The sequence below is a fragment of the Dermacentor albipictus genome, chromosome 5 (genome assembly GCF_038994185.2).
Source record: "Dermacentor albipictus isolate Rhodes 1998 colony chromosome 5, USDA_Dalb.pri_finalv2, whole genome shotgun sequence".
Taxonomy (NCBI): Eukaryota; Metazoa; Arthropoda; class Arachnida; order Ixodida; family Ixodidae; genus Dermacentor; species Dermacentor albipictus.
The window spans coordinates 154,693,020-154,707,627 of NC_091825.1; the positions used below are offsets into that span (position 1 = coordinate 154,693,020).

Here is a 14,608-nt window from a genome sequence, read left to right on the forward strand (position 1 = left end):
GCGCAGTCTTCCAACTGATTTTATTTCGTGAAGGCAGGAAATGTGCATGGTTCCACAAAATAGATAAACAAGGAACAAACAATAGTGATGAAATGGTGCACGAGGCAGTGAAGAAAAATGGCATTGCTAAGTGTGTCTAAGAGCATGGGAGAGTCTTAATGTGCCCATCTAAGAATTCAATTTCCTTCGTTGATAGTGATAGAGTCCCATCTTCCTCGCGCAGTTTAAGATTTTGCTGACTCCAATGGGTCATGTCTTGCGTCAGCCGACTCCATGTCATCTCTGCAAATTTTGCAATCTCATCACAATACTTAAACCTCTATAATTATTTACTATGTTTTCTTTTCTTTAGTAGCCATTCTGTGACACATACAGACCACGGGTCGTCTGCTCCACGCATAACTTGACCTGCCCAATTTCACTTCTGCCTCTTACTCCCAACTAGATCATCAGCTACACCTGGCCGACACGCACAAGATAATGTAGAGTTTAACGAACAAGATATCAAAACACACCAGTCTGCGTGTGGCCTGCATATGGACTCAGCGAGGGCTTCTTTGCTCCCGGATTTTCACTCACGCAGTTGCGTCGACGCGGAGGATGGTGGCATGGTGGGAGTGGTTGGACCAGTTGAACAGGTAATTAGTATATATCGAAATAGATGACCGCCTAGGCTTCGCTGAATCACAAACCGCTATTACGTTCAGCATGTAGCCTCGGGAATGCGACTTCATGTGGCCAACAAAAGTTGCCAGAATCGAAGTGAGGAAACAACGACCGTCTCTCTGGTAGATGGTGGAATGCCGACGACATCGCTCCTCGGCTGTCGTCCCGTAGTCAGTTTCCGCTCAGACGGCCCTGCCAGAACAAAAGTGCGCGGCAGACGCTGTCGTCACAATTAGCCGCGCTCGGTTCAGTCCACTGCAGTGACTTGGCACACAAACTCAGCTTTCCTGCGCAAGACAGCCAAGGCAGCCAGAAAATCGCACAAAAAAATGCAGTTGGCGGCGTCTTCGAGGAATATGCGGGCAGCTTCGTCAACGATGTATAGCAGGTTCCTGCTGGCGCCTCGACGATGGTCGGCTGCGAACGACGAGACAATGCCCCTACTCTCAAGAATGCACCGTGGTCGTGGTGGTTACAAAGGCAGAGGAACCGCCAGGGGAAGTCAGGAAGGCTCGCCAAAGCGAACTGTGTGTTGAACAATTGACCGGACTGTCTGGATTTCCATAGTCCCAAATGGGAGTCACTGCGGATGCCGCAAATGGTGCCGGCAGAGCGGCCGAGGCAGGGCGTGGAATAATTTCTCCCGGGCGTTGCGTGGTACGTTTTGCGGTGCCACTTTTCCTGCACGGCGTAGCATAACTGCTCTATTTCGGCTGATTGCGCCGAACGGAGTACGTCTGCGTCTCTGCTGAAAAACCTTAAAATAGCAGGTGGAGCGTTAAACTGAGTGATAGCCGCCAGAGCTCAGCCGTTATTCCTGTTGCAAATGACGCCTCAGCTTTTCAAAGACCCCGTTTAATGTGACCCACGAAATAAATAACAAAAGGAAAGGAAGAAACGCGAAGCACGGGGGATACAAGGGTTTGCCTCAGGTCGGGTTCACACAACTCAGACTGCGAATAGCGGAAAAATTGCCTTGGAGTATTATTGCACGTGGCAGTAAGCCAGTATAGAATTATGTGTATCAGAATAGGTCAGCAAAAATAAAAGCCAACGCGCTCAAGCAATGTTATAGGACGCACAAACAGTAGCCGATCGTCTCAGAAGTTTCTTAAGCGTGACCCTGAGCCACGAAAACATCAATGATAGTATTCACACAACTTATCTTTGAAGGAGCGTTTCCTCGTTGAAGGCCACGTGCCATTCCTGATAGCGATCGGCGTAATAACGAGACGATTGCCGCGGCAATGGGCAGCTGTGGATACCTCTTACGAAATAGCCTGATAAGGAGAAAGAGAGAGAGAGAGAGTGTGTGTTTGTGAGAAAGGGAGAGATTTATTATAAGTGAGAAGCTGAGAGGTATAGTCGTCAACTCGAGTGTTCTAGCCTGCTATCCAGCGTTGGAGTGAGGGATAACTATAGAAAATAAGAGTGACATAATCAAGAAGCTGATGATAAGAAAACAAGTACAACCGCATGAATAATAATATATAAAAAAGCAAGAGTCTAAGGTGCTTATGAATGCAGGCCTTGCTCTTCTCTGGCTACGACAGCATCGTCTATTGCACTATCGGTTCTTGAGTGCGGTGTTCCCGGCGCTGATTAGAAAACGCGCACATGTCAAACCTGACCGCTTCTTGGATTAAAGCTTCATTGCGAACTATTTCTCTCTTACGTAGCGTTTAAAACACACTTTTAGTAGCACAGTTTAAGAGACTTGAGAACTTCGCTTATGGTTCTTAAAGAGAGATAACCTATTATGAAAAAGGCAGAGAGGTCACTTTCAGCCAGTATGCTCTGGCCCCTGATACCCTGCACAGGGAAAGAAGGAACGGGGACAAAGAGAACATGGGTGAGTTAAGAAGACCCGCTCCTGTGCGCACACCCCATTCAGCTAGTGTTCAGCGAGAATTAATGACCCCCGTGGAAGCATCCTAAAATGTAGCGCTCAGATTAAATGTTCGTAGACTTGCATTGTATGGGGCACTGATATTTACTTGGGGAAAAAAACTGTCCACTGCTATGCTAGTCGACAAATGAAGTTATCTGGTTCGTTCATTAGCTGTTCGTGCCATAGCAACTGCGCCAGTATTTTCTGGTTTTTCATACGCGAAGTGTTAACGAATGTGGGCCAATTAACGTACAAAGCTGAAACTTAAGTCAGCTATGGACTAGAAGTAAGAACAAGAAAGACACTGCATATAATAGAGCTATCTTATAAGGGGACCGTCTTCAATTTGTATGCGCTTCATGAGGAACAATAGATGGTGCTCGCACACAGTGCAACGTAATGCAAACTTGATATACGAATGGCCCTCGTGACTTCCTAAACGCTGAAAGGATCAGACGGGATTACAAGTGTGTATGGAGTCATTCGATTGTACGTTGTACAACACACACTGATGCCGCGTCTCAGAATGACACTGTATAATATTGTTTAGGGGGCAGCGAAGGAAAATGACGTTTATGTTACTGTTTAAGAAGCCATGCTATCGAACAACATTCAACTTCCGTCATGTTACCAAGCGGCACGGCCCATGGATTGCAAGTGTGAACATAGTGTAAATCTACCCATCACGTTTTTTTGCGAAATATCCGTGTCACGCCAGCAACACACCAAAGAACAAGTAGGATGCACAAGGCCTATCTCCCAGCATGCGCATTCCACGTAAAGAAATCTGCCGCCTAACCTGGCCGCGTCCCCGACATTCTCTTGCTTTACTTTATCATTATATCCGAGAAAAGCCGTGCAAGGTAAACGCGCAATGATCGTGTTCGCTCCCGCCACACGCTCGCAATCCTTCGCGCGCCATCGAGACAGGAGCGCGAGGAGACGCTCGGCTAGACAACAGGGAAGTGTGCCATCTCCTCCCGGCGTGCAAGGCATCCGTCCGGCGAGCGAGCGTTCGAGTTTCGGCTTCCACTTTCATCCGAGGAAACTCGTTAGGGGTCAGGACCCGTCCGGCCGAACGCTCTCCCCTTCGTTGGACGCTGCCGACGGCGTCCAGCGAACGCTTCCAAGGGGGCGCAGGTACGTCCACCAGCCTACCGGCCGGCTATTCTCGCCCCCTGCCTGAAGAATGGCAGTGTTTTGCTCCTCCATCCGGGCCAGCCGGCCACCAGCGGTGGGAGATGGCCCGTCCTTTCCCTTTCGGCGGAGAAGCAGCGAGGGCCTGCCGGGCCCCTCCCCCCCGATGCCACGAACTTTCTCTTCGCTGCCCTCTCGCGTCGTCGTCCTCTTCCTCGTTGCGCTCGCAGGCATACAGCTGGCCGAGGGCGCTGCGAGGCGGCCCGTATAAATGCCAAGTGCCCCCACTGTTGAGCACATCAGTCGGCAAGCAGCAGCGCGGCATCTGGCCCAGCACAGGGACCCGAACAACCGCGGCATGAATCCCTTTAAGGTAAACGTCGAGAGGTGACAGGATGCTTGTGGAGGCGCGCGTTGTCCCCGACGTCGCGAGTGGATTACAAGGTTGCGCAGCCCGGGAAACCAAGGAGTTCGTGTCTCGCTTGCAGGTGCTGACGGTCGCCATGTGTGCCGTCCTAGCGATGGGAGGCGACATCGGTGGAGGCGGAGGTAGTGGAGGCTACGGCGGAGGTGGTGGAGGCTACGGCGGGGGCGGCTTCGGAGGAGCCAGCTTCCTAGGTGGCTTCGGAGGTGGAGGCTTCGGTGGCGGCGGCGGCGGCGGATTCGGAGGTGGTGGATTTGGAGGTGCGACTCTCTGTCACAGGGCACGGTAACGTGCCACTATAGTACGAAGCTGCCTGAAAGAGGGCTCTGCCTAAACTTTTTAGCGAAAGCCTTTCTGGTTCAGTCAAAGCGGCATTTCAAATGTAGTGAAGGAAGCTGTGTCGTATCCCGCTTATGTTCTCAGCATCTGAGCATTATGTTTGTGAAGACTTTAGCAGGGCTGCTTCATACTGTGCACTGCTCTTGTTTACGTAATTGTTCATTATTACGAGACATTGAGTGTGCATTAACATAAGGACACAGTCATAGGCAAACTTGTATACAGTTTATCTTCGTATACAGACAGCGTGTTGTTTGTTACCTATTGCTCCCGAATGCTACCTTCACACTGGAGCTGGTCAATTATGAGACGGTCCATGGCAATGGTGTAATTCACATAAGATAAGCTTACGCATTAGGCGCATTTTCTCCATGCCTCCGGCAAACCTTGATGGGCCCATTCTTTTATCTTCCTTCAGGCGGCGGCGGCGGTGGCGGCGCCAGCAAGACCATTGTGGTCTCCGTCAGCGGCGGAGGCGGCGGCGGTGGTGCAGCTCCTGCTCCCCGGCCCGTAACCCGCTACACTGCTCACATTGACCGTACACCTTTGCCCATCAAGTACAAGCAGGGTCTCGTCGCCACTGGCAATGGCATCTCTCTTGTCGAGCCCATCATGGTCGCCACTCAAGTGCCGGGACCTAGGATCAGCTTCCCGCAGGGCATCCCCCGACCACAGCAAGCCAGTGTTCACGTCGCCGAGATCCAGAGGGTTGATGGCGGAGGCGGTGGATTCGGCGGCGGAGGCTTTGGCGGCGGTGGATTCGGCGGTGGCGGATTCGGCGGCGGCGGATTTGGCGGCGGCGGATTCGGCGGCGGCGGATTTGGCGGCGGCGGATTCGGCGGCGGCGGATTCGGCGGCGGCGGTTTCGGTGGCGGCGGATTCGGTGGAGGCAGCGGCGGTGGATACGGAGGCGGCGGATTCGGAGGAGGACTCGGTGGTGGCGGCTTCGGAGGTGGTTTTGGGGGTGGTTTTGGAGGTGGCGCCGGTGGTGGCGGTGGAAGTGTGTTCCCGCACCCCAGGGTAGAAGTAGCCGAAGCCGTGCACAAGATTCCGCTGGGCACAGCGGCCGATACGCATAAGGAAGGAGGCGGCGGAGGCCACGGAGGTGGAGGTGACACCGCTGTCTTAAGCGTCGACGTCCACCACCATGGCGGTGGTGGAGGCGGAGGCGGAGGACACGGTGGCGGATTCGGCGGTGGACATGGAGGCGGATTCGGTGACGGCGGTGGCTACGGAGGCGGTGGACACGGCGGCGGTGGCGGAGGTCACGGAGGCGCTGCGTTTGCTGCCATCCCGGTGAAGGTTGTCGAAGTCGCCGGAGCCGCCGGCGGTGCCGGCGCTGTATCGGGCGGAGGAGGAGGAGGACATCACGGAGGAGGATGGCACTAGACCTCAGGACGTCAGTACCTGAGAACTTGCCTGTGATCGGATCGTTAAAGTGATGATAGTTAATTTTGCCTTGACATTAGTCCTTAGCGGATGGTAATGTTGTCGTGAGAAAAATTAGAAAGCGCACAGTACTTATGCAGGCGTTAATGCTCACCTCTTTCTGGTCTCGCCAATAAACTCATGTGCCATCCGCATCTAAAGGTCTTTAAGTTACACGTTCAAAAGCTATCTCCTCTTTTCATACGGAACGCGCTAGCGTAACATCGCCTACATTACCTGTCCAATTGACGTTCGACCAGCTGGACACCTGAGCTTGGCGCCGGCAGCATTTTTATTAGCCGCAAAGATTGACCATTTTGTTTCTTTGCATCTTCTTTGTCAGTGGGAAGAACTTTGAGGGCTTTTTTCTCGCACGCCAAACACCCGGCTAACGCTTGCTTTGCTTATTTTTATTGCAGGAACCAAATAGTTGATACGAAGAATTGTCGCCAGCTGCGAGCATCTCGCTCAGACCTGCCAAATGCGCCGCGCACCGAGGCGCTCACCATCAGCACTGCCACGGCACCAGGGAACACCTGCCGAACACTGTCATCCTGTTTTGTAATATACTGTTGTGAGACGTTGCGTGAACTTCTCAACCCTTCTGTAAAATAAACCTTTGTAAATATGGTTAAAAGAAGGGTTTCGTTTCTTTTTCTTTTCCAGTGAAGACGATAATGGCAGTCTTAACGAACTAAGCCATAAATATCAACATTTATACCCTCGTATCAAGGGAGATGTGTTGCAATATTCCTCGGAAGGACCGTCTGTTGGGCTAGTTGGTCTAACATTGCAAATTCACAAAACGGTGCAAAAAATATACATACACCTAAAGAAGACAGTAAAGAAGCGGACAAGCGCTTTCGTTAAGTGCTTGTCTGAGTCTTTCGTGTCTTCTTTATGTGTATGTGTATGTTTCGTGCTGTTTTTTTTTTGGAATTTGCAATATTACTGCTTCAGCACAAGTTCTATCGCGGCATTCAAAGTCAACGCTGACGACAGAACGTGTGAGCAGCGAAGCTGACGGTGTCGGGTCTTCTTCAACCTCACTTCATGCTCACAGGCGCGAACTATATTATCGTTATTTATTGCACTACGCCCATTCTTACCAAGAATGCGGAAAGAAATGAATGTGCACATTCTGCACGTGTCAGTAACATCAATACCATGTTAGTTCTTTGTCTTAGGGTGAATGACTTCTGACTCGCTTCAACGCAAAACGCTTGTTACAAGAACCCATCAAAAACATCATTGATGGGCTCGGCATTGGTTTCCTGTTTTATGTTTAGTCATTGGCTTCAAGAACGGTCATCCTTGCGGTTCGGTGTTACATTCGTGAAACGTAAGGAACAATTGGTGCATCAGTATCGCTAGCAACTTCCTCCAGTGTATGCATGTTTGCAGATAACATAGAAAGGAGCTCAGGTAAGAAGTTCGTACACAACTTCCAATGTACTTCTGCCAAAATGAATTTAACAAATAGTCGAAATCACATTATAGCAATGCAGCCTCTTAACATGATTTCATGTAATAATAAGCCCAATTATGGAAGCAAGTTTATTTCATTAAGGAAGTAACATCTAGTCCGCTCATCACACATGTACAGATAAACACGCTACGTAGAACATGTGACCCCTGACAACACACACAGCCCCAGCACCACGCGCTAAAGACACCTGGCACTACACGACACATCCCCTTCATTATCCCCTTCGCGAGTTTGTATAGTCGTACTCTGTGCGTCGTGGCTCGCCCTGATTGCAGTTGCATCTTACTCAGAAACGCGAGAGCATGCCAGGTTTGTCTGCCTACACTTGCGTGACTGGTGAAGCTGCTCACCAAAGTTAATTGTGGGTGAGAAGGAGATGAACAAATTTCATTTTACTTATAGTACTGACTACACATTTCTCACTTTGTCGTATGGGGACTAATTATGCTAAACAGAAAAAAAATTATCTTTTACGATAAATTGAAAAAGTAACGTGTTAAATAAAATATTCTTTGTTCTTTTCCTTTTGAAGTAAGTTTTCTACAATAAACATTTAGTTTTCCTGTTTGTGTTTGTCTTTCAACATTCATTTTTCACAGCGTAAGCATCGCACGTCTATTAAATTTTTCTGGAACACGCAGCATGATACCGACAACATATTTTGTTCACAGTAGCGCGGCTAGTACAGTTGCACGTAGAAACACCTGCGAGAAAATACGGACCGAAGACCGTGTCTGTGTAACGTGTACAAAACGAAGACAAGCATGTGAACAAATGTGTAAATAGGTAGATAGCTTGTAGCATGGTTATGAGCTCTGTAGTTCTGCACAGAAACTTCAGTACAATTTTTACTTCAGCGGAGATGAGTGCGCTATCAAGTTTTATTACTTGAACGCCGCGTAACTAACGTTGCTTGGGACATTCCACATTACTGTTGACTACTACATACAACTGCACAGGAATCTGACGGCTGACTATCGCTGAAGGAGAGGGGGATTGTATTAAAAGAAGTTTAAGAAATAATTGGCTTATTGGCTTTAGCATAAGTAAAAAAAATTGCACCGCAGTTTAACTTCTTAATAAATGTTTAAAGAATGCGTCTCGAAATGGCGGCTATATTAAATACCTTCAAATGCATAAAACAGCCCTGCATACTTTGATATGAATGCGAAAAGCTGTTCTGACAGAACACGTGACTCTATACGTACGTAACGGCACCTCTTGCGCATTGCACCAAGTTTCGTGCACTGTCTGCTACAGACAGAGAAACGCTCGAAGAGAGAAAACAAAATAATAAACAAAAAACTTTATTTCATTCTAAAAAAAAAAAGAACTTTCGCTTATATATACACAAATAGACAAACGGATGCTCCAGAGTAATAATATGGCTATGGCAAACTAAGCTCTGAACGCTATTATTAACCTATGGGTGTGAAAGTTGGAGGACAAAAAGAAGCTCGGCAAGAAACTAAGGAGCTCACAATGAGAGATAGAATGGAAAATCAAAACTCTTAACGTCGAGAGAAAAGAAGGAAGCCGTATGCATTAGAAATAGAAATTATGTATCTACTACTGCGCTACTAAAATTAAGAATGCCTTGAGATGGGCAGGCCACGTGATGCGTATGGGAGATAACCTGTGGTCTAGCAGAATACGAAGTGGCTCGTGATGAGATTAGATTTGAAGGCAAATAGAGTCGGCTGGCACAGGGGCGTGCCAGCCGACTTCCTTGGTAAATGAAGATCGCTGCGAAAGGGATTCGTCCCGCAGTGGGCGCAGTGGACATAACAATGGACAGGCTGATAATGACTGAAAAAATAACGATAGTGACTGCCGTAAGTTTGCTCGACAGAAAAGATAACAAGGCCTTTCAATGTACTGAAATTGTGCATGATTTTGAACTTCATCACTTCTTCAACTTCGTGCTTAGGCGCAATATTACGTACTTCACTTTTTTTTCTTCTTTTATTTCATATCAATGGACAGTTTAAAAAGTAATTTTTGACTCACTATACTTTAATAATATACAAGGTATCTGGAGCAGCTGAAGGTACACGTTTCCTACCTATCCACCTGATCCCCCAGTTAAACAATCAAATAAGGTTTTAATGACTGTTCCAAGCTTATTGTGGAGAATAATAGCACCCTGGTGTGATTGCATAGACGAAGCGAATTCCACTGCTGTCAACTTCAGAACTACAGCATCGCGAGAGAACTGCAGGATGGCCTGCCTGCAGCACCTGTCACTGTGAGCCTTCTCTACAGCGATGCAGTTGCTGGAACATAAACATTAGTATGCCGTCATCACTATTAGTAACTACAGTGCCCGTCATCAAGCACATGAGCTACCATGCAATGTTAGAGCTGATTAAGGAGAGGAGAGTCTTCGGCAACGTGCACACAGTTCATTGTACTATTGCGACGCTATAGTTCACAGGCTGTCTGACAGCGCCAACAGAGAAGGTTACGTATGTTTTTATCTTTTCCTTTTTTCTCTCATCGTTTGCAACCCCTTTTCTGGTACAAGGTAGCCAACCAGAGATATCTTCTGGTGAACCTCTGTCTTTCCTTTGCCTCTCTCTCTCTCTCTCTCTCTCTCTCTCTCAGCGTCATCCACGTCTCCCTTGGCCCTTACCCCGGTGAAGAGTAGCAGGCTGGAGACATGCTGTTCCGGCCAATTTCACCTCCTCTCTCTTCACTAAAGCGTCCGCCCTCCTAATCACGCACAGCTACATGCGCAGCTTGCAGGGATTCACAGAAACACTGCCGTAAATTTAGGCTGAAAACCACCGTTCAATTTATAACTTGACTGTAGTCGAAGTCTTTGAACCTTAATCGTGATACTCTAAAAGGTGGCGCTTTACCATGTAGACAGTGGCAACAAACATCCATTTTTTAGTTAGTTTACTTCGTACTGTATCAGTTTAACGTCATTGATTCATGTTTGACATTTGCATATTTATCCCTAGTTGCACTAGCCAAGTATGTTAAAAGTGCATCAACGTTCACCTTTTAAGCGCTCATTATTTGCGGTGGCATGGACGTTTACGGCGCACTGGTACGCGCTCTCTGGCGGCAGGCTTCATCTCATGTTATGCATGCCACGTCATCTGTTTCCTCTCTATTATACTGTTACTGGGTTTCGTGCGAAGTTGAACCTTGCGAACAGCATCGGCTTATTCAGCACAAGTCACTCAGGGAAGCTATGATATTTGAGTTAACTTGCCCCTACAAACGCTTCTTCTGTAAGCGTGGTTAGAGGCGTTTGCTGTGTCCGCCCATCTATCCTTCCTTGCCGCTACGCCCTAGTCGCCAAGTAAACGAGCCTAGCGCCAGAGGAATCCAAGAACGCAGATAAAATTAAAAAAAAAAATTTTCCATTTGCTTTTTCCTCCTGATTTTTATCCTTATTCGTCACTTCACCTTCTAATTGCCTTTATTACGAATGTTGTCAAGGCAGTTCGTTTTTACGTAGCTTACGTTCTCCTGACGTCATAACGTCATACAGCACCCTTCCTGTAAACTCTCTTTCGTGTGATGTGCAAGCTGTTCATGTCAGCGTTTGTTCACTCCGCTTTGTAAACAGTGAATTGATGTTAACTCATATAAAGCTGCGACCCATATCACTGTATGACCCTGGAAGCCGTTACTTCATAGATGGCTGAATAACAACGCACAAGCGGCAAACTTGCGAAGAGAAAAGTATGCGAAAATGATCCATCGATCGAACTGCATGTTAGATGGCGCAAAATTTAAGGAATGCAGTTACGAACATCGCTGTTAGCTAAAGATGCTGCCAACAAGCGATTGAATTCCGTACAATGGCAACGTTTGTCTCATTCTTAAAGTGAAGTTGAAATAGAAAAATTTCAAGCAGTTTCTGGAGAATTGTCTCTCTATGCCGCGTCTTGCAGCCACCGAAATCGCGCGTCTTGAAGCTACGCCTAGAAAAAACGTGCGAAAGTTGCGCCAATGGAGAACGGAGAAATGTTGAGCGGGTGGGCAAGTACAGCTGCGATTCGAAAAAGAAAGAAAAGCTGGCCAGACTGGCGAGCAGGCTTTCACAATCCCAAAAACTTGAGCAGGTGCAACCAGTGTTCAAGGGTCTGTGCTGGTCAGGCCCATTAGTTTCCTGTAGTGTATTGAGCCGGCGTGGCGGCGGCGCAACTATAGCAGCTATAAAAGGAAGGAAGAAGCGCCCAGACGGGCGGGGGGAGCGCGCTCTCGCTCTGTGAAGCGCGCGCGTCTGTGGGCTTGACCGACGCAGGAAATGTCCCACCGTTGAGCGCACCACCGACAAGGAACGCTTAGTCTGACGAGCTGTCAACCATCGCTGGCGGCCTGTCGGCCTGCTATTTCGAGAGATTTGACCCTCCACATCCCCCCTTCGCGTATACGCAGTCATTGGATTTCTGCGATGTGGCCAACTATGGTGGCGAGAACCTTTCACGCCCACCCGCTTTCCTCGCCCCGGGACTTTTTATCCTCCGCGTGAGCGAAACCAGCGAGACAACAATTCCGACCTGGCGCGTTCCTCGTTGTGTCTTCGCGCACGCACTTGCCCCGCTGCCTTCCCTCCTGCGAGCACCTCCTCGAGCGCCCTTTCTTTCGCATCCCGCCGCTGCGCTTGACATGTTGCTGCTTCCTCGGCGCGCGAGAGGCGAGGAAGGGAGCGACTCGCCCGGCCATGGAGACTCTGCCTCGAGGCTCCGCTCAGAAGCGCTCACACGCCGCGCCGGCAGAGCGTTCGTTAGGCAGCTAATTTTTTTTCACTTTAGCTCAATCAATGCCACCCTCCTTCAGCCCTCTTCCTCCTTCTTGAGCTGCTCCGAACGGAGGCGCCCCAGGCGAACGTTCCTGATCGCAGCGGCAACGAAACTGGACACATCGCGCTGGCGGCTGACTTCGAGAAGGATTGAAAGCGTGTGTAAACTTGTTCTGCGAAGGTGAGAAACGCAGAATAAATGCAATTCTAAATGCATATTATTTAGGAGGCTTCCTGGCGACAACCGCTTAATTTCCTAATGTAACGGAATTTCTTGATAAAATTCGCAAGGGCGCTTTAGCATGCAATATCTGCTTCAATGAAATAACAGAATGTCTCTAATGCGAGTGAGATTTTGTGCCGTGCTTGACGCTTTCCAGAGAGATAATGGTTGGAGTACTTCTAGAAGGTTAAAGCCAGTGCGTTCGGATTCGAAACATTTTTGCTGGTGTACAGAGAGAAGAATGTGTAATTATAGAGCAGTATTGAAAAGAAAAGGTGAAATGAAATACACGCACTGTACGATAGAGCACGCAAATGCTATGGGAGCCTTGGGGCTTCGGCATGCGACCAATCTCAACGTTCGCAAATAACGCGCAATCTCAAAAGGTACACAGATCTAGCCTCGACGCTGAACATTTTTCTATAGTGAAGCGATTCGGGCACACACTTTGCCTATTTATGGCGTTTCTTTTTTTTTTCGCAGCCAACAAGCATGAGCAACTGCTCGCGCAAGTCTGATGAAAGAGAAATTTCAGAAGGCTGGCATGCACGTTATGAGAAAAGTTTGCAGCACTACATGCCTGAGAGCGTCTTCGCTCCTCTTCCCACACGAAGGTTTCGAGTTGCTTGAGACTCATGACCCTTTGTGAGCTGATTTTCTTTGTTATTGTTGTTTTGCACTTCTACCACGCTATTTCTAACCTATGGACACCTTTATAAATAAACTAATATTCTTGTGTTGAGTCTCTTCTCTGGTTTCATTGCACAGTATTTAACTCAATTCAGCAGTACTGGGCGATTACATATAGACGCGATGCATCTCCCTCAATTGCGCGTTATCCATTCTCTTATCTCTATCAGTTATTTCACAATGTCTTTTTCATATCTTGCTTACTCCGTAAAAGATGGCGAACAGGGGGTTAACAGATTAATCGTATTGTATTTCCTCCTTTCTATCATTGTTCCTTGGTACAGTGGCAAGTTGGGCTATTTGGTGGAAGTTCTTGTAATACGGGGGTTATTGCGCTATAAACACACGGACAACAGAAGTAGAAGCGGACAGGAGGCGCGCGTTCCTTGGTGTACGAAAGGGGCGGACATTGTTCCTTGCAAACATTCTTTGCCGATCATTAACGATCTTAGTCCGCAGTAGCAATTGCCGCGCGCCGATAATGGAAAGCTCCGTCGCTGCATTCAAGTGTGGCTGCTCGCCGCGCACACCTGGACAACTTGGCCAGCGCGATAATAACAGGTCGTCTCCACTTCCCGGACGCTCCGAGGGGCTGGGATGGCTGCCGCGTGTTGCACTTCCTCGTGTGCTAGCGCGTGTTTGTCAGACAAGGGTGATCCGGCCAGAGGACGATGCGTCGTGAATTGTCGCGGACTGCAGCAGAAGCACGTGTCGTAACCCAGATTTTGGCGCGGACAGTCTGCGATAGCAGGCTAGGCGCTTACATTATGGCTCGTGACTTTCACGATCGGAGTGCGCCGGTCCAGCTAGCATGGCCGTGATGTCTTAACCTGAAGTAGAGCGCGTCTCTCTTTGGCATGTTTGCTTTAGGCGAAAGACACTTTTACCGAGCTATCGTGTCTCCCTCCTCCTCTCTCCCCAGCTGAAGTAATCATACATCCGTGTTCTCAAGGCTTTAGAAAAGCGTACAATGTCGAAGCAAGCGATCTGATGTTCCCTATAAAAGCAACAAAAAGAAACGACACACTAAGAGATATTTTCGCTCTATAAATTGATCTCACCTTAAGTAACAGAGCGCGCACATATAATAATGCAGGTAAGGGGGCTTAGGAAAGCGTAGGGGTAGTTACCTGTGGTTGGAATTGAAGAATAGAAAATAATGAAAGGCAAAAAAAAAATTAACGACGTCGAAAATATAACTTTTCACGGCTGGGGACCGAACTCACAACCTTCCCATTATGCGTGCGATGCACTACCAATTGTGCTATAGCGACGGCCAGCAGTCCGCCCATTAGATTAGGTATTTGTGTTCTAGATCTAGCCGTGGCAGTGTTCTAAAGCGCCACTCAAAGCCGTGACTGACGGATGTGGAACACCATTTTTTGCCCGATGACGTCACGTGACATGCGAACTTAGGAGAGCAGGCACGTCGTTAATAAATTCTCATATGCTACCTTATGGCATCAAGGCTGCCAGATTTGGGATTCTCGCTATGAATGAACGAGGAGAATGAAAACAAAGGGCCTGCTTTTTTATACACATCCACATAAAGCCAG

At 48.4% G+C, this 14,608-nt stretch overlaps 1 protein-coding gene across 2 annotated transcripts; it reads left to right on the forward strand.

Moving 5' to 3' along the window:
• Positions 1–589: 589 nt before the first annotated feature.
• Positions 590–6,516, forward strand: LOC135902380 (uncharacterized). 2 transcript variants are annotated; one of them, XM_070539758.1, is made up of 4 exons: positions 590–638; positions 4,183–4,378; positions 4,876–5,856; positions 6,305–6,516. In XM_070539758.1, the coding sequence occupies exons 1-3, from the start codon at positions 609–611 to the stop codon at positions 5,844–5,846; spliced, it is 1,197 nt and encodes a 398-aa protein (XP_070395859.1). In that variant the 5' UTR covers positions 590–608; the 3' UTR covers positions 5,847–5,856; positions 6,305–6,516. The 2 variants fall into 2 exon arrangements, with proteins under 2 accessions (XP_070395859.1, XP_065288462.1); XM_065432390.2 differs by lacking the exon at positions 590–638 and adding an exon at positions 3,645–4,067.
• Positions 6,517–14,608: the final 8,092 nt, after the last annotated feature.